We start from the raw sequence: 24,797 nt of genomic DNA, 5'->3' as shown, positions 1-24,797 counted from the left end.
TGTTTTCTGTACTAAATTAAGCTATCAACTTTATATATAGAACCAGCATAAAATAAAATTCAAGTTGAAATATTAAAACATACTTAAATTTCCTTTACAGTAATTCTATCTGGAGTTTTAAGTTGTCCTTTACTCAATCAGTGGCAGAATCCCACATCATTAGTTCCAGACTTAACTTTTGAACTTTGTCCTAGTTCTGGTGCTTTGACTAATCTTTTGATTACTGTCATATCTCCTTATGTGGCTTGGCATCGCAATGTCTAGTTAGACTTCTGCGAAGCAATTTGGGATGTTAAAGGCACTGCAGAAATGCAAGTTGTTGTTAAAAGAGATCACTTACAGTAAAGGTGAATTTTAAAAGGCAAGTGCCTTTGGATGCAGCTCTATGCTATTGACATTGTAATCAAAATAATGCACTGGCCATGTGATTTTTGGCTTGTGAGGTGATTCTGACCTTGCTGGTACCTTGCACATTGTTAACTTTCTCTACTACCATTCTCAGGTTCTAATGGGTTTAGATATTAACACACCAGTTCATTATATCAAAACCTCCTATTCTGGCTCCCAATTGACAGAAGGCAGGCTTGAATTTGTATAATATCTTTCACAATCTTGGGATATTCCAATGCAATTTAGAAACAATGGGGAATTTTTGAAGGAGTCTTGCATTTGTATAACTACCAGACATCTCGAAGCATTTCACAGCCAATCAAGTACCTTTTAATGAGCAGCTCCTGTTGGAAGCATCATAGCCAATGTGCACGCAGCAAGCACACCCTCCATTTAGCCAATGAGCACACAGCACGCGCTCCCTCCATTCAGCCAATGAGCACACAGCAAGCGCTCCCTCCATTCAGCCAATTAACACACAGCCAGCACCCTTTCCATTCAGCCAGTGAGCACACAGTAAGCATCTCCTCGGGCCAATGAACACACAGTAAGCGCCCCATCCATTCAGCCAATGAGCACACAGGAAGCACCCACTCCATTCATGATGTGGAGATGCTGGCGTTGGACTGGGGTAAGCACAGTAAGAAGTCTCTCAACACCAGGTTAAAGTTCAACAGGTTTATTTGGTAGCACAAGCCATAAGCTTTCAGAGCGCTGCTCATTCATCAGGTGAGTGGGAGTTCTGTTCACAAACAGGGCATATAAAGACAAACTCAATTTACAAAATAATGGTTGGAATGCAAGTCTTTACAGGTAATCAAGTCTTAAAGGTACAGACAATGTGAGTGGAGAGAGGGTTAAGCACAGATTAAAGAGACTTGTCTGGGCTTGCAAAATCTCACTAACTGTCCTGGCTGGAGACAATACACTGTGCTGGTTTTCTAATAGAGCCAGAGCCTAAAGTGTTTAAGCCAATGACGGACTTTTGAAGTGTAGTCACTGTTGTAGTGTGGGAAATGTGGCAGCAAATTTGCTCGATGGAAACTCCCACAAAAGAGCATTATGATCATTACCAGACAATTTGTTTTTGTGGTGTTGATTGAGGGATAAAGATTGAACACTGGAGAGAATTCCCCTGCTCTTCTTCCTAAGGGATAGTTTTATATCCACCTGAGAGGGTAACAGTGCAGTACTCCCTCAGTACTGCATGGGAGTGTCTGTTTAGATTTTTGTGCTTGCATCCAGAATAAGAATTCTTCTACAACTTTGAGACTGGTGCCATCAGTGATTATGTCGAGTGCTTCATAGCGTGTACATAGTGCTGGTCGAAACATAACCTAGGGAGACACTGATTTGGAGACCCAAATTTTTGATAGCACTTGAAAATTTGTTTACCATAATCTGGGATGTCTTCCTTCTGTGGGCAGCTCGGGCACTGTCAACTGCATACACTGCTCTGAGATTACTGCCACTGATTTTGATGGAGGTGCACACTCTGGAGAGACTGAAGAGCTTCCCTCTACAGAAGCTAATGTCGATGCCTGCAGGCATGTCTCTGGCAGCTTCCTTAAATGTTGCAGCAAAGAAGAGATTGAAGAGTTAGGGGACCATGATTTATCCTTGCTTTATGCTGCTGGTTGCATCTAGCCATAGGCACAAACACCTCCAACCAGGCCATCTGCAGTAGGTGTGGGAGTTTGGCAAACTGCTTGGACGTCCAAGCTTGGAAAGCAAGTGCCAAAGACCAGGTGGACTCTCAATGTCAAAAGCTTCAGTTATGTCCATGAACTGCAAAATGTTGCTCCCTGCATGTTTCTTGTTGCCTTGCTGTGGACACCATTACCAGCTGTCCCACAGTCAGCCGTAAAACCACACTAATTCTGGGAGGTCATCATCTCTGAGGCTGTCTAGCAGACAGTTTAATGAGATTCTTTTAAGGACCTTTCATGCAATTGAGAGATGACATATTCTTTGGTAGTTGCCACATATATTTATGGCCCTTTATGCTTCCAGAAGCTGACTATGTTGGCATCTGTGAGGGCCTAAGGAACTTTTTTCTGAAACCAGATGCTCTTGAAGACCACTGGAAGTTTGTCAACAAGTTTTGCACCATTACACTTCCAAGTAACCTACTGACCCAGAGGAGAGATTGCTACATTCGAGCCACAGATAACACCTAATTACCTTTGTTATTGTTTGCTATCATTAGTGTCTTTTTATATGGTGGCTTTCAAACTGGTTGCAACACAGACGAGCTCCAAATTTTCTGGTTTAAAAAAAAACAGGTACAGTACAGTACAAAAACCCTCTTTAAAGATGGCTTGCCTTTCAGAGAATGAAATAATGATGCCTTACACATAGTGACACAGTAGTTAGCATTGCTTCTTACTGTGCCAGGAAGCTAGGTTCGATTCTGGCCTTGGGTGACTGTCTATATGGAGTTTGCACGTTTTCCCTGTGTTTGCATTGGATTCCTCCAGGTGCTCCGGTTTCCTCCCACAGTCCAAAGATGTGCCGGTTAGGTGGAGTGGCCATAGTAAATTGCCCCTCAGTGTCCAAAGGTGTGTAGGTTAGCCATGGTAAATGCATGGGGTAATGGGGATGGAGGGGAAGGCCTGGGTAAGATGCTCTTTTGGAGAGTCGGTGCAGACCTGATGGGCTGGATGGCCTCCTTCTACAGTGTAGAGATTCCATGGTTCTATGGCATAGGGCTGTTGGAGCTGACCGATCTGCTATAGAAAACTGACCTGTCTGCTGCCATCCTTCTCATAGCCTATCTGCTTTTGCTGTTTTGAATAGATGATGTGGCACAAATCAAGAATGCTTCTTGTTGAGGTGTGGACTGCCACACTAATGCACAGTCGTGCACAGGAAAACCTCTGCTATTCTCATGTCAAAATACTGATGCTGGTACTTGTCAAACTACCATAGAACCATAGAAATCCTACAGTGCAGAAGGAGGCCATTCGGCCCATCGAGTCTGCACTGACCACAATCCCACCCAGGCCCTACCCCCACATATTTACCCGCTAATCCCTCTAACCTATGCATCCCAGGACTCTAAGGGGCAATTTTTAACCTGGCCAATCAACCTAACCCGCACATCTTTGGACTGTGGGAGGAAACCGGAGCACCCGGAGGAAACCCACGCAGACACGAGGAGAATGTGCAAACTCCACACAGACAGTGACCCGAGCCAGGAATCGAACCCAGGACCCTGGAGCTGTGAAGCAGCAGTGCTAACCACTGTGCTACCGTGCCGCCCTCAAACTATGTGTGAATGTCATCTGTGAACAATGTTCAGCACCATTCATGACTGCTCAGATACTTAAACAGTTCATGTCCAAATGCAGCAAGACCCAGACAATATCCAGGCTTGGGCTGACATGTGGCAAGTAAGATTTGGGCCGCACAAGTGCCAGGTGATGACCATCTCAAAAAGAGAGGATCTAACCATTGCCCATTGACATTCAATGGCATTACCACTGCTGAATCCCCCACTGTCAACTTCCTGGGGGTTACTATTGTTAAGAAATTGAACTGGACTAACCATACAAAGAGTGGCTACCAAAGTAGGTCAAATGCTACAAATCTTGCAGCAAGTAACTCACTTCCTGACTCCCCAAAGCCTGTCCACCATCTGCAAAGCATAAGCCAGGAGTGTAATGGGATACTCTGCACTTGCCTGGATGCGTGCAGCTCCAGCACTTGAACCATCCGGCACAAAGCAGTCCACATGATTGCTACCCCTTCCACAAATATTCAATCCCTTCACCACCGACGAACACTGGCAGCAGTGTGTACCATCTACAAAATGCACAGTAGGAACTCACCAAGGCTCCTTTGGCAGCACCTTCCAAACCGACGATTACTACCATCTAGAAGGACAAGAGCAGCAGATACCTGAGAACACCACCAACTGAAGGTTCTCCTCCACTCACCATCTTGATTTGGAAATATATTGCCATTCCTTCAGTGTCGCTGGCTCAAAATCCTGGAACTCCCTTCCTAAAAGCGCTGTGGGTGTATCTACACCTCGGAGGCTGCAGAGGTTTAAGGAGGCAACTCGCCACCACCACCTTCTCAAGGGTAACTAGGGATTGGCAATAAATGCCAGTGACACCCACATCCTGTAAATTATATTTTTAACTTTACAGGAATTGCAGTGAGGAGGCCAGGCTACAAGAGCACTGGAATAATCAAACTCAGGTGGTGAAGACATGGAAAAAAACTACAGCGAAGATAGGCTTAGCAGGGACAGGTGATGGAAATAGGTGGAATTTGTGTGGTTGGGTTATGCTCAGTTGATATAACTGTTTAAAGTCCTTTAAAACTAGCATTTGTCACTTTTCAATTTATTAGGATAACACATTGGCGTGGCACAGTGCTGCCTCACACTGTCTATGGAGTTTGCACATTCTGCGTGGGTTTCCTCTGGGTGCTCTGGTTTCCTCCCACAGTCCAAAGATGTGCAGGTTAGGTTGATTGGCCATGATAAATTGCCCCTTTATGTCCCAAGATGTGTAGGTTAGGGGGATTAATCATGAGAAATGTGTGGGGTTACAGGGATAGGGTGGGGTGGTGGGCCTGAGTAAGATAGTCTGTCAGAGAGTTGGTGCAGATTCGATGGGCCGAATGGCCTCTTTCTGCACTGTAGGAATTCTATGATCAATTAACATAAACCATCTGAATTATAATAAATATTCGCACCTTTAATACCATAGAAAAGTTACAGCATTGAAGAAGGCCGTTCAGCCCATCTTGTACATTCCAGTCCGAGGACACCTATGTGCCCTTTCTAATCTCACCTTCATGCATCTGGCCCTTGCAGCACTCATGGTGCAGACCCAGGTACTTCTTAAAAGAGTTTAGGGTCTCTGTCCCCACAACAACTCAGGCAGCGAATTCCAGACACTCACCACCCTCTGCGTAATAAAGTTCTTTCTCATATCCTCTCTACATCTTCTGCCCTATGCTATATAGAGTCATAGAGGTTTACAGCATGAAAACAGGCCCTTTGGCCCAACTTGTCCATTTTTTACTACTAAGCTCATCCCAATTATGTTTGGCCCATATCCCTCCATACCCATGTAACTGTCTAAATGCTTTTTAAAAGACAAAATTGCACCCGCCTCTACTACTGCCATTATCTTAGTTCAATGTTAGTAGTTATCATTCAGGACAGGAGCACATAATCTGTTCATTGTCAGAGATGTCATCTTTCCGATGAAACGTTAAATGGCAGCCCTGTTTGGTCTTTTGTGGACAACAACGTTGTTACACCTAAAATAGCTAGGCAGTGAAGAATAAAATAAGACTGATTTTTAATATGCAAATCAGTTAGAGAGAGAAACCAACCAACAAAGTTTTAGCTTGCCACAATATAATGGAGCATGAGTAAATCACCAGCTATTGACCACAGTTTACATCCAATTGATAAATAATTAACAAAGGGCTCATGGTACATTTGAAGAAGAGTAGGGGAGCTCTTTTAGTGTCCTGATCAACAATTACCTGTTAACCATCATCACTAAAACAGGTAAGCTGCTCATTGCTGTTTGAGCGATTTTGCTGGGCAGACATTGACTGCTTCATTTGACTATAAGCCAACAATGACTGCATTTCAAAAGTAATTAATTTTATGGGAACGTGTTTTGGGATATCCTGAGAATGTGAAAGGCACAATATAAATGCATGTTCATTCCTTTAGCTGTTTTAAAGCATCCCCATTAAAAAAGTACATATTTTATATTTCATAAAATCTTATTTCTCTTGTAATCTAACTTTGGCAGGAGTAAAATTATTTCAAATGCAGATATGAAATATCTTGTCAATAAGATACAAATTCGCCAACAGCTATGGGTTCTGTTTCTTCTCTCCATTTGATTTCCCTTCCATGTAGTGACTATGTAAACACAAGTAACCCCCAAACCAAGATAGTCCCGACACTTGAGGGACTTTCTGGTTAGGTGTTGAGTTGTAAACTGATTGAACTCTCTAGGTGCCAAGTGAAGATAATTAAAGATTGTGTTATTGCCAGTAGTTTGGAGCTGAAAACCGTAGTTATGTTATGAGCCATGCATGTAAGAACAGTTTTAAAATGGGGTTTATTCTTGTATGTTCACAGGAAATGGTCGCATTAATGGTTGTGAGACAAAAGTTGTTTGCCGCCTTTCTAAATGGTTTTAGTAATCTGCTTATTGTACCAGAACATTGACTCAATCAGATGGATGGAGGATGGGTGGATTATATTTGTGTAACTTTTTGTGAACTTCATGTTTTTGGATAGTTTTTCAAGAAATGTTTGTGCAATTATGCGATGCATAAAACTAAAAATGTTTTGTCAAAATTACTCGAGTACAAATGACGAAAAGTAAAACAAAGCATGTTAGACTGAATTTTGAAATGTTGTGTCAGTTTTATTCTTCATATAAAGGCAGTTTTGATGCCAGGAAAATCCCGTTGTAAAGTATATTTACTTTTCTCCTCCAGAGAAAATGCAGAAGGATCAAGTATAATTGTACGTGTGGATGACAAGATAGCCAGCATCAAGAATATAAAGGTAAGGGTCCCTCCCCTCTGTTTGGAACTGTTTGTACCAGTGTATTCTAATCCAGATAAATTGAGGATTTTGTTTGTAAACATTGTTTTGCTGAATGTTATTGTTTTGACAAAAGAGCCTTTCTGATTCTGAGTTTAATGTATGTGAGAATAAAAAAAATATTTGTGGACCTCTTTTTTTATATACTGGACATAGAATCTCAGCACAGAAGGAGGCCATTCAGCCCATTGTCCCTGTGCTAGCTCTTTGAAAGAGTTATCTTGTTTGTCCTATTTGAAAGAGTCATCTGATTAGTCTCATTTCCCTGTTCTTTCATTTTGAACTACTTTCTATTATACTATTATCAAAGATAGTAAACCTTTTTGAGCAGTAAATAACATAGACAGTTTAGAGTGAAATTTGTACTTTCTGCCCTTGAGGATGTCCATTGTTAAACATATCTGGAGAAATGTTCTCCATGTCTAATTCTGATATGACTAATTGTAATGCTTTTTTTCAAACGTATTGTTAGTGACTGAGAGTAGTTAGGGTAAACAGGAAGCCTGAACTTGTAGGGAAATAATTCTTGATATAGGAACTTTAACCCATTGAATGCTGAAAACTCTTAGCCTTGAATTAGCAGCTTTAGGGTTTGGTGTGGAAATCAGACCTTTTATATAATAGTAATATTTTATTCAAGAAACATATTTGCAGCCTGAAGGCCAAAATGAAGCATAACTCACATCAAAAAATTAACATCTAGACAAAGTGATCAATTTAGAAACATGGAAACATTTGACAACCATTTAGTAACAAAAACAGATATTTCATATGAAGAATGTATAATTTTCATAATTTAAGACTTCTTTGAGGACCCGAACCATGCAAGGAAGAGGTATCTTTCTGTTCTATCACCCACCATTGGTGGGACCTTTGTTCTGTAAGCAAGGTGTGGGATGGAGTTGGGCTCATAGCTTTGGGCACAGATTGGAGATACCCATTTGGGCAGCCAGGTGCCAAGGCTGGCTATTTAATAGGCTTGCCTTAGACTTGGGGGACTTCATCCCAATTTCTGCTCATTTTAGGCCCTCTAATTCTTGTCCCTCCCACCCACCCCATGGCCCATTCATGTAAGCTCATGCTTCCCATCAATTACCATAGCCTCTTAATTATTCCAAATTATTCTATTCCAAATTAATGACCACTCATACCAATCCACACACCATCCTATACCCTTATACCCTCCATGCCAATTCACCCATTATCCACTATGGGCAGACCTCAGGAATCATGTTGAGATTAAATAAAATAAAGTTCTAAGTATTTATTACAACCTTCACTATATATTTTTTTTAAATTCCCATTCATGAAAGTCCAATCAAAACTTTAAAACCCCCTCAAGTATTTAATCCCTTATAAACAGACTTAAAGCCAAAGTCCCACAGTAAAGACAACTACTTCTTTATAACCTCTTTGAGCTATGAATCAAAATGTAAACTTGGAACTCCCTGCTGTGATGATGATGGGTTGTGGAAAGTAACAATGCATTAATGATAGCAGTTGGGGTAATGTCATCAAACAGCTATTGTAACTGATGGAACAATTTCATTTTACTCCCACTCATTGACATGGCAAAGATGCTTTTTTTTAAAGAGATGGGGATTTAAATAACTTCAGAGCTTGATAGTTCTAGAGATCTTATACAGCTTTCAAGAACACCTGTTCTATTCTAACAATTTATAACTCCCATGCCACCGGTTAAGGCCTTTGAAATTGGGGCATGTTTGAACTCTGCACTGAGTTCAAATGACCCTGTTGAGTTCAGGTTTTCTTCATGCAAGTCACACTCTGCCTTTTCACCTACTGGCAAAAATAAGATCTGTTGGAACTTGAGGTGACTGTTGAATCCAGATCCTACTCCCATTTTGGAAGATACGTGGAGGCTCCATGGCTCTGCAAAAATACTAAAAGCCCATTTATAGTGTTGTGCATTAGAATTAGAGAAGGATTGAGTAAAACTTGGGGAACAGTTCTTAACTTCTTAATCAACAGCTTAAAAGTCAAGCAAAGGACATTACAGAACAGAAACAGACTGTTTAACCCAAGGGATGTGCCAAGCTTTTTCTCTACATATGTGGCACTTGGTTTAATCCCACTGTCTTCCTCCCTTGCCTTGCCCTGTCTAAAAAAAATTCTTATTCCAACAAGTAACAAATTCCTTTTTAAAGTAACCACATCACTCTATATAAGATACTTTAACAAAAATAAGAGCACATGGCATTGGAAGCAACCTATTGGTTTGAAGGTTAGTCACAGAGAAGGAATAATACATGTGTGCTCAAATTGGGATGTGACTATTGGTGTCTTACAACCTTTCGCTAGATTTATTAATTACTTATGCAGGAATAGATAACTGTATATCCACATTGGTTGACAACACTAAGGTCTCACAGTAAATAGTGTAGTTTGGAGCAGAAAGTTACAAAGGGACATTGGCTGATTAAGTGAGTGATTAAAGTTTTGGCAGATGAGTTCAGCATAGGAAAATGGGAAGTCATCTGCTTCAGGTCCAAGAATGATAGATCATAGAACTTTCCAAATCGTGTGAAGGCAAGAAGATCCGAGAAATTGAGAAGTCCAAAGGAAAAAAAAATCAGTAAAATCTAATGAACAGGTACAAAAAAACTTAAAAGATGAATGGAATATTAGTATTTATCTCAAGTGTATAACTCCAATAATTGTATGTTGAGGAAGAATAAATCTGAAGCTAGTCTGTATCTTAAAACAGGTTTATTTCCAAGACAGCCAAGTCACAGACTCTCCCAGACACCCAGAGTGAACTGGTTTATATATTTGTACAATGGTTCCCGTATCCTTCCCCACTTTGGGACAGCTGTGCTTAATTATCAACTTCACATTATATTGCAACACACATTCAACATTAACAAAGCATCCCAGAATACAAAGGTGTGAAAGTTCTGTTACAACCACACACAGCTGGAATACTGCATTCAATCTAGACACTGTACCCTACCGAAGATATTATACCCTTTGAGAGGGTGAAGTGTAGATTCATGAGAATGATACCAGAGTTCAAAGTGTTTAATATGAGGATAGGTTGCATGCAGTTGATGTTATCTACATGGACTTCAGTAAGGCTCATGTGGAAGACTGATCAAGAAGGTAAGAACGCATGGGATCCAGGACAAGCTGGCAAATTGGATCCAAAATTGGCTTAGCGGCAGGAAGGAGAGGGTGTTGGTCAAACCTTATTTTTGTAACTGGAAGCTTGTGCCCAGTGGTATACCGCAGGGATCAGTGCTGTGCCCTTTCTGTTTGTAGTGTACATTAATGATCTAGTTGGCAAAGTAAGAGGGTATGATCAATAAGTTCACAGATGACATGAAAATTGCTTAGAGGAAGATATAGATAGGCTGGCAGAACAGTGGCAAATGGAACATGTGGGTTGATGCATTTTGGGAGGACTAACAAGGCAAGGTGGTGGTGGGGAGTCCAAAACCAGACACACAACTTTAAAATTAGAACTAAGCTATTTGGGGTATATTGGAAAACACTTCATTTCACAAAGGTTAGGGAAAATCTGGAACTTTCTCTTCAAAAAAACTGTTGCAGCTGAGGGTCAAATAAAATTTACAAAGCTGAGATTGATAGATTTTTCTCAGGCACGGCAGTAATATAGAATCCGTACAGTGCAGAAGGAAACCATTTGGCCCATCAAATCTGCACCGACTCTCTGACAGAGCATCTTAGCCATGAGTGCACCCCCCATAACCCCACACATTTACCATGGCTAATCCATCTAATCTACACATCTTGAGACACTAAGGGACAATTTGTTTTTGCCATGGCCAACCTGCACATCTTTGGAGTGTGGGAGGAAACCCACATAGACATGGGGAGAATGTCTGCGTGGAGATGTACAGTCACCCAAGGCTGGAATCAAACATGAGTCCCTGGCATTGTGAGGCAGCAGTGTTAACCACTGTGCCACCGTGCCGGAGGAGTTACAGAATCAAGGTGGGATTTAAGATGCAAATAAAAGACTTGCATATCTGTAGTGCCTTTCTTAACCACCAGGTATCTCAAAACATTTACAGCAGATGAAGTTCTTTGGAAGTGTAGGAAGTGCACTAGGCAATTTGCTGACAGGAAACTCCCACAAATAGCAAGTGCGTTAATGGTAAGTAATCTGTTTTTGTGAGGTTGGTCAGAGAAGGAATATTGGCCCGGACACCACCAATAACTCCCTTTCTTCTTTGAAATAGTGCCATGGGATATTTTATGTCCTGATGTGGAGATGCCGGCGTTGGACTGGGGTGAACATAGTAAGAGTTTTAACAACACCAGGTTAAAGTCCAACAGGTTTATTTGGTAGCAAATACCATTAGCTTTCGGAGCGCTGCTCCTTCGTCAGATGGAGTGGAAATGTGGACATTTCCACTCCATCTGACGAAGGAGCAGCGCTCCGGAAGCTAATGGTATTTGCTACCAAATAAACCTGTTGGACTTTAATCTGGTGTTGTTAAAACTCTTACTATGTTTTATGTCCACCATAATGGGCAGACATTTAACATTTCATCCAAAAGATAGCACCTCTGACAATGTTGCACTCATTCAGTATTGCATGGGAATGTCAACCTTGATTTTTGTTCTCCAGTCTGGGAGTGGGACTTGAACCCAGAATCTTATGATTCAGAGACAAGAGTGCTACCAGTTAAGCCACACCTAATACAGATCAACCATGCTCTAATTGAATGGTAGAAGAACAGGCTTGAGAGGCCGAATGCCTTCCTCTTCTCATATTTTCTATCAGCAATGCTGTATGAAGAGAATTCCACATTACATTAGATTTTTTTTCCCTCTGACCATCTCCTTTAATTTTCTCCCTCTTTTCACTATCTTGCCAATCAGTAAAATCAATAGAAATCTTTCAAAATTTGCAGGCAACACAAAACTTGGAAATATTGTGAACTGCAAGGAGGGCAGTATTAAATTTCAAAATGTCATACTCCAATTGGGTCAACAAATGTGAAGTTAATCCATTTTTTAAAGAATATGGAGATAAAATATAAACTAAAACACAAGGAAATGCAGAAGCAGAGGAATATGTATATGGGGTATATGTACACATGTTCGGGACCAGATCAAAAACTCCAGGAGTATATTATGAAGTTAACCAAAACCCCAATTTTTTAAAATGTTGGCATTAGTGTGAGCATAAGGTATTTCACTCTAGGTGTGGTTCGATTGACTCACTAGAAAGCTTTTATTAAAATGAACTTTATTTAACAAAGTTAAAATATAACAAAACAATTTGCATAACTTTTATCAATTGAAATACTTAAACATGACAGGGTTTAATTCTTAACAGCTGTCTATCTCTATAGTTCAATTTAAGCAATATCCCCACAGGCATGTGTCCTCCTTCAGAACTAATTAGCACAAAAATACTTATGCTCACATGGAGGTTAGATTCCCAGCCTTTTAACCCCTCTGGACAGGTACAGAATGACACCTGTCTCCAGGGAAAAGAGCCATCTTCAAACAGTAAATCTTCAGAGACAGGTCCCAGTCTCCAATCTTCAAAGAAAGAATGAGCCACTTCTCTCTACAGCTCCCAAACAACAGCTAAGTTTGTTTTCTCTCTCTGAACCTAGCCCTGCCCAGTCACATGACTTTTCCTGTCAATCAACCTAATCAAGCCCCACTCTGAAATCTCCCCTGGGGAAAACACTAAAACAACAATGCATTAGCCCAGATTAAAACAAACATTCCAGCAAATTAGGATCAATTATGCTTCTGCAGCATCAATATGTAGGCTGCCGGTTATAAACAAAGCAGCACCAATACATAGAACTGACTGCTAAAAAAATTCCTGCACAAGAAACAAGGCACACATACATTTCTTAGAAGCACAGCATTAGGGTTAAGGTTACACACATCATTGAAGGCGGTAGGACAGGTTGAGAGAGCAGTTTACTTGTGCAGCATACAATGCTCTTTCATTTACATTTTTAATTTGCTGATATATTCTTGAGCAATCTAATTTATGCATGGGTTCCTGAGCTTTATGTAGGATCACCAAAAAACAGCAAGGTATGATAAATCTCTAAAATGAAAAACCTACTGATTAGGTCCCAACTGGAGCAGTGCATCCAGTTCTGGGCAGCGCACTTTAGGAAGGATGTGACGGCATTAGAGAAGGTGCAAAAATGATTCAAGAGAATTTTTCCAGGGATGAAGATCTTCTGTTACATAGGTTAGAGGAGCTGGGATTGTTCCACTTCGAGAAAAGGATGTTGAGATGAGAATTGATAGAGGTATTCAAAATCCAGACGGGTCTGGATAGAGTAGATAGAGAGAAACTGTTCCCATTGGTGGGAAGGATCAAGAATGAGCAGACACTGAGTTAAGTTAAGTAATAAGGAAGATATTTTTTACAGAGCAGGTGGTTAGTCTCTGCAGTGCACTGCTTGAGATTGTGGTGGAGGCAGTTACAAAATGGCATTAGAAAGGGAATTGGCTCATTATCTGAAAACAAAAATGTACAGAGTAAATGGGAAAAGGCAGGGAGTGATACTTGGTGCATTCTTCTTGCAGAGAGCTGGTGGAGGCATGATGAGCCCAATGGCCTCCTCCTGTTTTGTGAACATTCCATGACGCTGTGATCATCTTACTTTTTCATAACTCTTCATAATCTTGAGGACACTAACGAGTAATTCCTTAGCCTCATTGGCTCTGGTGAAAAGATCTCCCACTTCCAACATCTTTGTTTAGAACTGAACCATTTACCACTGCTAACATCCATAAATCTCTGCTGCATCTTTTCTATTGCTTTCATTACCCTTCCTGTAATAGGGTGCCCAGAATTGCACATTACATCAACCACATTGCGATACAAAGTCAAAAGTTTCTGTTTGCCTTCAGTTGTTACCATTATTTACTTGGGTAGCTGTCCATTCATACAATACTCATTCATTTACATTTTTAGGAGTTACTGATATTATCTTGAATAAAGTTTTTCTGTTGGTACTGTATTTGGCTACAGCAGTTTTTTAAAAAAGTATCCAAATGCTTAACTGCAGTGTGCCATGAAACGGGTAAGTAATTTGCTGTCATTGTCCAGTAATGGGCACTCTTGCTGCCTCATGGATAAGTGTGGAATTCCCCAGGGTTGGTTGCAAGATGTCTTGACATGTCACTCACCCTCGCAATGTTGATAGTTCTTGTTGCTAATTTGGTTGAGGCATGAATCTTATGCCTGTGAACAGAAGAATTTTCAGTCATCTGTCACTGCTGGTGACATTTCAAAAGTGTCAAAGAACAAAGAAAATTACAGCACAGGAACAGGCCCTTCGGCCCTCCAAGCCTGCACCGGCCATGCTGCCCGACTTAACTAAAACCCCTACCCTTCCGGGGACCATATCCCTCTACTCCCATCCTATTCATGTATTTGTCAAGACGCCCCTTAAAAGTCACTACCGTATCCGCTTCCACTACCTCCCCCGGCAACGAGTTCCAGGCACCCACTACTCTCTGTGTAAAACATCTGCCTCGTATATCTCCTTTAAACCTTGCCCCTTGCACCTTAAATCTGTGCCCCCTAGTAATTGACTCTTGCACCCTGGGGAAAAAGCTTCTGACTATCCACTCTGTCCATGCCTCTCATAATCTTGTAGAATTCTATCAGGTCGCCCCTGTCTCTGATTTTGAGTTAGGATTTAACAGTGTCTAATAAATATTGATGTTGAAGGCTTCTCTAAATTTTGAGCTCAAAATTGGAATGAGCTATGAAGGATTTTAATGGAGTAGATAGGGAAAAACTATTTGCAGTGATAGAAGGGTTGGTAATGAGATTTAAGATAATTGGCAAAAGTACCAGTGTGGAGATGATTTTTTTATCCAGCAAATTCGCTTACTGTCTGAAAGGATGGTGGAAGCAAATTCAATATTAACTTTCAAACAGGAACTGCGTATATACATAAGTTGCAATACAAATATTGGGAGCTGTTTTGAGGAATATACAGGGTGAAAAGAAAGACTTGAATTTCATGAATTTAGGAAGCCCTGGAACACTTGACAGCCAGTGTTGTAATCCATCAGTGTTGTCAATACGTTTTTGGCCTGAACAAGCAATGGCTGCATTATTTTCATTCAACTATCTCTGCAGGGATTAATTCTCAATCTTCATGCATCGCGTTTGTTTGGACAGAAATGCAGCATTTAATCCATTCTGGGAAATACACTATATAAATAAATTAAAGAGCCTCAAATGATTCTATGACTATGTTATCTTGCAGTTAAACAGAAACCAAACTGGTGAGTCTTTTATCGGATTATATTTTTTCAATCACTATATTGTCCTCTATTTAATAGAATTAATCCACGTGCAGTTGTAGAAATTCTAGCAGTGAACGTTTGGTAGATTTTCTTCATTGTGACATTTATTTCCTTTCTAATTTATTAAATAATGCTGTTCAGTAGTTAGAATTGTAGGTCTATTTTTGTTTATTAAGCATGGACTATTGCTTGGATCCACTGAGGAATCTTGTATTTCCTGATATACAATCACCAACCAAACCCTCCAGAAAGGGGGAATTATTTCCGACGAACACTATATTACTGAAATCCAAATGCACAATTTACAATACAGCAGAACATAGTTTGCAGAGGTACAATAGGTTATGCTTTTAACAGGACAAACTTTACTCCTCAATGTTCCTCCAAAAAAGAGAGTTAGTAAACTAGGGGAGGAAAAACCTGATCAATTCTTTTACCATAATTATTTCAATGAGGTGCAATTGTGTGTAGTCAAAGTAGAACATCAGAACCTAAGTACTACCTGTTTTCTCAGGTGAATGGGTACTGTAGTTGAAGGCACTGAAGTGTGTGCTACACATCAAACTTAAAAGTCCATCAGCTCCCAGTTCTGGACAGTTCCCACCCACACTTCCCACCAGAGAAACCCCCCCCCTGCTTTTCTTTGAGAAATGCAATGACATGTGAGGGCAAATGAAGTAATTATGGCTGTCGCATTTAATATCAAATCAAATATTTCCCTCTTTTTCATTTTTCTGACCTGAAATAGAATGCATGAAGATTGAGAATTAATCCCTGCAGAGATAGTTGAATGAAAATAATGCAGCCATTGCTTGTTCAGGCCAAAAACGTATTGATTAAAGTATCTCAGACATGGTCAAGTCATGTAAAGCTTGTCAGAGCTCCATTTCCCATATTGCCTCCATTTCCCATTGTTCTTTTGTTTTATAATCTGCAGCTCTGTCTGTAGCATAAAACCTGCTGCCTGCAATAGACTTAGTGCATCAATCTAATATAAATGCAGCATAATGTAATCTATTCTGTGTTGCAAAACTATTGGGGAATAATATGTATTCATTTCTTGACTAATTTGTGGTTTTCAGTAAAATATGTAGATAAACTCAGTCCTGTTGCACTTCAACTGAGAAGCTGTACTTGAAGAGTGTGGATCAAAGATGAGCGATGACAATGTCACATTTTCCAAAGCATGTATAACATTTTCCCGTGCTGTTCCTTGTTGGAAGTGTTGAACAGCTGAATTTACTTCATAGAATTCCAGAATTCAATTATTTGATGCAGTTTTAAATGTTATTAAGATGTTAGTGTTAAAGTGGGCACTGCAGGATTAAAACTAATTGAGGATAGCGTTCTCAGCTGTGCTAGAGTGCTACATTTTTAAGTAGCTACTTGTTTAGGTAGGTAATGATCACTCATGTTTAATTAACCAAAAGGGAAAGTTGTCAGTTGTATTTCAGTCAGTACATGTCACCATCCTTTATCTGCTGTTCCTTGTTAATTGACAAGAACAAGGGTTTGTGAGCTTGAAAAAACATGAGTAACCAGCCATGGAATTTTGCATTGTCATTTGATACCTTATATTGGGGTCTATAATTGCCGTGTTGATAATAAAATGTTGCAAACTGAAACAAAATTTGCACAAAAGTCAGAAATTCAAAATAAAGAATTCAAAAACTATTTATTTCCCTATCTTTTTGATATGTCCTTGTGCTGTTCCCTTTCCCTAGTTGGAAGGACATTTGTGCCTGGTCTATAACAGTGCCACAACCAGTATTCAGGATTTGCTGAACAAGCAGCCTGAGATGCCCGACACTATAATTTTTCTTTATCTTTTCAATTGTAATGTTTTAAGTTATATCATCTTCGTAACAGGAAATGGTATATCAAGATCTCAAATATGTTTGATTTTATAACATGTGGCATTGTGGTGTGAAGCATCGTTACTGCATACTGTGTGTTCTTGACCATTTTTTTCAGATCCAGCTTCCAGCCTGTTGATATTTTTTTAAAAGGTGCACTTTTGTAAGAAAATCTTTTCCTCAATAAAATTAATTAACAAAGAGAAGATCTAACTATCACCCCTTGACATTCAATGGCATTACCATCACCAAATCCCTCATTATCAACGTCCTGGGGGTTACTATAGGTCAGAAACAGAACTGAACTAGACATTAAATTCAATCGAGGGATTGAGTTTAGGAGTCCGGGGATAATGATGCAGCTATATAAGACCCTCGTCAGACCCCACTTGGAGTACTGTGCTCAGCTCTGGTCGCCTCATTACAGGAAGGATGTGGAAAAGATTGGAAGGGTGCAGAGGAGATTTACAAGGATGTTCCCTGGATTGAGTGGCATGCCTTATGAGGATAGGCTGAGGGAGCTCGGTCTTTTCTCCTTGGAGAGATGTAGGATGAGAGGAGACCTGATAGAGGTATATAAGATGTTGAGAGGCATAGATTGGGTGGACTCTCAGAGGCTTTTTCCCAGGGTGGAAGTGGCTGCTACGAGAGGACACAGGTTTAAGGTGCTGGGGTGTAGGTACAGGGGAGATGTTAGGGGTAAGTTTTTCTCTCACAGGGTGGTGGGCGAGTGGAATCGGCTGCCATCAGTGGTGGTGGAGGCAAACTTAAAAGAGACTCCTGGATGAGTACATGGGACTTAATAGGATGGAGGGTTATAGGGAGGGATATGTTCGGCACAACTTGTGGGGCCGAAGGGCCTGTTTTGTGTTGTAGTTTTTCTATGTTTCTATATAAATACTGTGGCTGCAAGATCAAAGGCTAGGAATCCTATGGGAGTAACTCACTACCTGACTCCCCAAAGCCTGTCCATCATCTGCAAAGCACAAGTCAGGAGTGTGATAGAATACTCTCCACTTGCGTGGATGAGTGCAGCTCCAACAGCACTGTAGAAGTTCAACACCATCCAGGGCAAAGCAGCCCATTTCATTGCTATCTCTTCCACAAATGTTCAATCGCTCCACCATCGAACAGTGGCAGCAATGTGTATCATCTGCAAGATGCATTGAAGCAACTCACCAAGGTTCCTTAGACAGCACCTTCCAAACCCACAACCTGTACCATCGAGAAGGACAAGGTTAGTAGATACCAAGGAACTCTACCATAGAATCATCGAATCCTACAGTGCAGAAGGAGGCCATTTGACCCATTGAGTCTGCACCGACCACAATCCACCCAGGTCCTATCCCCATAACCCCATGCATTTACTCTAGCTAGTCCCCCCAACACTAAGGGGCAATTTAGCATAGCCAATCCACCTAACCTGCACATCTTTGGACTGTGGAAGGAAACCGGAGCACCCAGAGGAAACCCACACAGATACGGGGAGAATGTGCAAACTCCACACAGACAGTGACCCAAGCCGGGAATCGAACCCGGGTCCCTGGTGTTGTGAGGCAGCAGTGCTAACCACTGTGCCGCCCAAGTTTATTTATTAGTCACAAGTAAGGCTTACATTAACACTGCAATGAAGTTACTGTGAAATTCCCCGAGTCGCCACAGTCCGGTGCCTGTTCAGGTCAATGCACCTAACCAGCATGTCTTTCAGATTGTGGGAGGAAACCGGAGCACCCAGAGGAAACCCACGCAGACACGGGGAGAACATGCAGACTCCACACAGACGGTGACCCGAGGCTGGGAATCGAACCTGGGTCCCGAGCACTGTGAGGCAGCAGTGCTAAGCACTGTGCCACCGTGTTGCCGTGCCGCCACTTAGGTTTCCCTCTAAATCCGCCACCTTCCTGATTTGGCTGGGTCAAAATCCTGGAATTCCCTCCTAACAGCACTGTGGGTGTACCTACACTTCAGAGATTGCAGCAGTTCAAGAAGGCAGCTCGCCACCACCCTCTGAAGTGCAACGAGGGATGGGCAATAAATGCTGGCCTAGCCAGCAAAGACCCACATCCCATAAATGAATAAAAGAAAATTTGGATGTTGTTCCAATGCGATGAGAATGATTCATAAGTGTGAGCCATAAATAATGAATGCCTTGGATGTCAATGATCTTGCATGAGCATTCCAATGGAATGAAAAGTACTTTTCTACACTGATGTTTGTTGGAGTTTCATTGACAGCAGGTTTAATACTGGCTTCACTTTCACTTCTGCCTTGCAGATGATGGACGGGCTTTGGGGAATCAGGTGGTGAGTTACTCGCCACAGGATTCCTAACCTTTGATCTTGTAGCCACAGTATTTATATGCCTAGTTCAGTTCTGTTTCTGGTCTATAGTAACCCCCAGAATGTTGATGATGAGCGATTTGGTGATGGTAATGGCATTGAATGTCAAGAGTTACTGCTTTTCAAGACCATGATAAATATATCCCACAATCACAAAATTTGTAAAATTTGCCAGACCTCTCAAAAAGTCATTTGAATAGAATTTAAAATGTGCCTTTAGTGAATTAAATTTGGTTTTAAATCTTTTCTTGTTTTCTGAATCCTGTACCAGCTGGATTCCCGGCTTGACAGCCCTGGGAATACAAGAGAGCGGAATATAGAGTTCACCTTTGATTACTGTTACTGGTCGGTGGATTCTGACTCTTCCAACTTTGCATCTCAGGAACTGGTGAGTATTGAGCACTGTTCCCAATTTCTTTATTATCTATTGCAACCTCTTTTTAAAAATGGCTGTTGCCCACTGTTTTAAAATACAATTGTGATTGGCTAGAAAACAGACTGTAGGAAGAACTCCACCAAATGTAGCTGCAGGAATGAACATTTTTTGGTAAACCGATGCACAATTTCACTGAATGCAGATCTATCGTGTTTGAAATTCACACTTACTAGTATGGAACCTTGCTGTGTAAATTCAGACTTTGACCCAAACTGTATAGAAGGTACAGCTTTACTTTGTCAGAGCAACTAAAAATGCTAAGTAATGGAGCCTTTGAATGACCATCTTCAGATTCAGAAGCAGAAATCCTACCAGTACAGCCAAGTTGACACATAAGTGTGGTGCATTGTTCTTTAATAGTCGTCTTATTTGAATAATCAGTTCACTCCTAAAGCTGTCACTGAAAGTGGCTTCTTTCAGACATATAATCAATACATCTAAAACAACAATAAAGTTTTGAATTGTAAATATACTTTGTAGCCTTTTTACATTATCTTACGGTAGCTAATTCCCTTTGGTATTTTTTTTATTGCAAAGTTGATGATGCGTTGTGTCAGTTGAGGGTGAAATTGATTGTAGTGAATTGACAGGTCAGTTGAAAAATAAATTGAGTAGGGTGCAAAACAGATTTGCTGAGAGATTTGCTGATTTGTTTGGCTGCCACAGATCAGTTTCATTCCTATTAATTGCTGATATGTGTGAGTGTGTAATGCATATAATTAATAGCCCTCAGTGAATTAAGGTTGTAATCCAATCAGCTTTGTGGGGTAGGCAGATGATATTGTAAACCACAATAGCAAATTTGGATTGGTTTATGTTTGCCACCTGAACACAGGTATTAGATTGCTGCCTTAGCAAGCAATGTTGCTCCTTATTACATGTGTGAAGTTTCAAATTTTCCTATTGACTTTTTTTTCTCCTTTTTGTGGAGGTACAGTTCCATTATTACTACATGAAATGGAGGAAAGGATGTCACTCCTTTATATGATGTTGCACCTGAAGAGTGGCACAGTGGTTAACATTGTTGCTTCACAGAGCCCGGGACCTGGCCAATTCCGACCTTGGGTGACTGTCTGTGTAGAGTGCATGTTCATCCATGTCTGCGTGGGTTTCCTCTGGATGCACCAGTTTCCTCCACCAGTCCAAAGATGTGCAGGTTCAGTTGATTGGTCATGTTAAATTGCCCTTAGTGTCAGGGGGATTAGTAGGGTAAATACATGGGGTTACGGGTATTGTTGTTGGAGCAGACTCGATGGGCTGAAATACCTCCTTCTGCACTTTATGGATTCTATGATCCTATTTGGTAATTTTCTTCTAGTGATTTGTGCGAAGATTAATATATCTTGGATGTGCAATTTATTATACTTAACAGTAATTTTTTCACCACCAACTAACATTTTGTGTTAAATGTGAACTCAGGGAAACTGTTTCTAGTGACAGGAGGGTTGGTAATCAGACCCCACAGCTTTAAGGTAATTTGCAAAAATGCCAATGGGGCAGATGAGACATTTTTAATACACCAAATTATGATCTGGAATGCATTATCTGAAAAGTAGTCAATAGTAACTTTCACAAGAGAATTGGGTGAATACTTGAAGAGGGGAAAAACCCAGGGCTCAGGCGAAAGAGCAGGGAAATGGTACTAATTGGATTGCATTTCACAAGAGTTGGCAATGGGCCAAATAGCCACTTGCTGTAAAGTACGCTACCATGATAATACAAGTACAAGGTGGTCAGTGGCCTATATCATCTCTATCAAACATTATTGAGATCTTAAATATGGAAATCTGTGTAATTTATTGTCAGTTAAATAAACTCGAGCTTGTTCTCTATTTTATTTGCAATTCCACTAATACAGAACTCAAGTAATGCCAGTTAATTAATTAATACTAAGGAACATCCTCCACACAGAAAGCAGCAACAACTCGTCTTGGGAAACAAACCTTCACACAGTGCATGGGAAAGACAAAAATGCGATGAGCATAACCTGTAACTGCAACTGTCAGAAACCATGAGCTCATCTTAAACCTTTCCTGCCTCAATTTGAGCACAATCAATCATGGAAAAAAAAATATATCTATATTGACAACCCCATGGACCATGTTCCAATATACAATCTCAGTAAAACAAAAGCCAAATTTTCTTACAGATTACGAATTATGTTAATTGAGATACTGTCAGCATAAAAGGTTGATGGTTGCATGTACATAGAACATAAAACAGTACAGCACAGAACAGGCCCTTCGGCCCACGATGTTGTGCCGAGCTTTATCTGAAACTAAGATCAAACTATCCCACTCCCTATCATCCTGGTGTGCTCCATGTGCCTATCCAATAACCGCTTAAATGTTCCTGAAGTATCTGACTCCACTATCACTGCAGGCAGTCCATTCCACACCCCAATCACTCTCTGCGTAAAGAACCTACCTCTGATATCCTTCCTATATCTCCCACCACGAACCCTATAGTTATGCCCCCTTGTAATAGCTCCATCCACCCGAGGAAATAGTCTTAGAACGTTCACTCTATCTATCCCCTTCATCATTTTATAAACCTCTATTAAGTCTCCCCTCAGTCTCCTCCGCTCCAGAGAGAACAGCCCTAGCTCCCTCAACCTTTCCTCATAATAACTACCCTCCAAACCAGGCAGCATCCTGGTAAATCTCCTCTGCACTCTTTCCATCGCTTCCACATCCTTCTTATAGTGAGGTGACCTGAACTGCACACAATATTCCAAATGTGGTCTCACCAAGGTCCTGTACAGTTGCAGCATAACCCCACGGCTCTTAAACTCCAACCCCCTGTTAATAAAAGCTAACACACTATAGGCCTTCTTCACAGCTCTATCCACTTGAGTGGCAACCTTTAGAGATCTGTGGATATGGACCCCAAGATCTCTCTGTTCCTCCACAGTCTTCAGAACCCTACCTTTGACCCTGTAATCCACATTTAAATTAGTCCTACCAAAATGAATCACCTCACATTTATCAGGGTTAAACTCCATTTGCCATTTTTCAGCCCAGCTTTGCATCCTATCTATGTCTCTTTGCAGCCTACAACAGCCCTCCACCTCATCCACTACTCCACCAATCTTGGTGTCATCAGCAAATTTACTGATCCATCCTTCAGCCCCCTCCTCGAAGTCATTAATAAAAATCACAAAGAGCAGAGGACCAAGCACTGATCCCTGTGGCACTCTGCTAGCAACCTGCCTCCAATCCGAAAATTTTCCATCCACCACCACCCTCTGTCTTCGATCAGACAGCCAGTTACCTATCCAATTGGCCAACTTTCCCTCTATCCCACACCTCCTCACTTTCATCATAAGCCGATCATGGGGGACCTTATCAAATGCCTTACTAAAATCCATGTATATGACATCAACTGCCCTACCTTCATCAACACACTTAGTTACCTCCTCAAAATATTCTATCAAATTTGTGAGGCATGACTTGCCCTTCACAAATCTGTGCTGACTATCCCGGATTAATCCGCATCTTTCTAAATGGTCGTAAATCCCATCCCTAAGGACCTTTTCCATCAATTTACCAACCACTGAAGTAAGACTAACCGGTCTATAATTACCAGGGTCATTTCTATTCCCTTTCTTAAACAGAGGAACAACATTCGCCATTCTCCAGTCCTCTGGCACCATCCCCGTGGACAGTGAGGACCCAAAGATCAAAGTCAAAGGCTCTGCAATCTCATCCCTTGCCTCCCAAAGAATCTGAGGATATATTTCATCAGGCCCAGGGGACTTATCGACCTTCAGTTTATTCAAAACTGCCAGGACATCCTCCCTCCGAACATCTATTTCCTCCAGCCTATTAGCCTGTAACACCTTCTCTTCCTCAAAAACATGGCCCCTCTCCTTGGTGAACACTGAAGAAAAGTATTCATTCATCACCTTGCCTATCTCTACTGACTCCATACACAAGTTCCCACTACTGTCCTTGACCGGCCCTAACCTCACCCTGGTCATTCTTTTATTCCTCACATAAGAGTAAAAAGCCTTGGGGTTTTCCTTGATCCGACCCGCCAAGGACTTCTCATGTCCCCCCCCTAGCTCTCCTAAGCCCCTTTTTCAGCTCGTTCCTTGCTAACTTGTAACCCTCAATCGAGCCATCTGAACCTTGTTTCCTCATCCCTACATAAGCTTCCCTCTTCCTTTTCACAAGACATTCCACCTCTTTCGTGAACCATAGTTCCCTCACTCGGTCATTTCCTCCCTGCCTGACAGGGACATACCTATCAAGGACACCCAGTATTTGTTCCTTGAAAAAGTTCCACTTTTCATTAGTGCCTTTCCCTGACAGTTTCTGTTCCCAACCTATGCCCCCTAATTCTTGCCTAATCGCATCATAATTACCTCTCCCCCAATTGTAAACCTTGCCCTGCCGTACAGCTCTATCCCTCTCCATTGCAATAACAAGAGACACTGAATTGTGGTCACTATCTCCAAAGTGCTCTCCCACAACCAAATCTAACACTTGGCCCGGTTCATTCTGAACTTACATTTTCCCCAGTGCTTTTCCATAGAACCATAGAATTCTTACAGTACAGAAGGAGGCCATTCAGCCCGTCACACCCTCTCCTCCCCTCCACCCTATCCCTGAAACCCATGCATTTACCATGGCCAAACCACCTGTCCGACACGTCTTCAGACTGTATGCTGTTGCTTCATCATGCTTCCCCTCTTCCTGAAATTTATGCGGTTTAAAAACCCAAGATTGACGTTCACGAAGTACTGCTCAATTTAACCCAAATCATCTTATCTACTCTTTATCCCTTGGTGGTGCCTTGCATCGTGGGATTCGTCCCTTCATCCAGACTTCTGCTTTGGAAAAAGTTATATAAATTGTATTTATTGTACA

The 24,797-nt window shown here is 41.2% G+C and overlaps 1 protein-coding gene across 1 annotated transcript in view; it reads left to right on the top strand.

Annotated features, from left to right (window-relative positions):
* stard9 (StAR-related lipid transfer (START) domain containing 9) overlaps positions 1 to 24,797 on the top strand; it is a 324,067-nt gene that overhangs the window by 2,642 nt on the left and 296,628 nt on the right. Inside the window, exons 2-3 of the mRNA XM_078233633.1 lie at positions 6,883 to 6,952; positions 19,759 to 19,875. Of these exons, the coding sequence (XP_078089759.1) occupies positions 6,883 to 6,952; positions 19,759 to 19,875 (187 nt within the window). The remainder of the gene's footprint in view (positions 1 to 6,882; positions 6,953 to 19,758; positions 19,876 to 24,797) is intronic.

The sequence above is a fragment of the Mustelus asterias genome, chromosome 18 (genome assembly GCF_964213995.1).
Source record: "Mustelus asterias chromosome 18, sMusAst1.hap1.1, whole genome shotgun sequence".
NCBI classification, from domain to species: Eukaryota; Metazoa; Chordata; class Chondrichthyes; order Carcharhiniformes; family Triakidae; genus Mustelus; species Mustelus asterias.
This window is presented reverse-complemented; position numbering and strand designations above follow the sequence as displayed.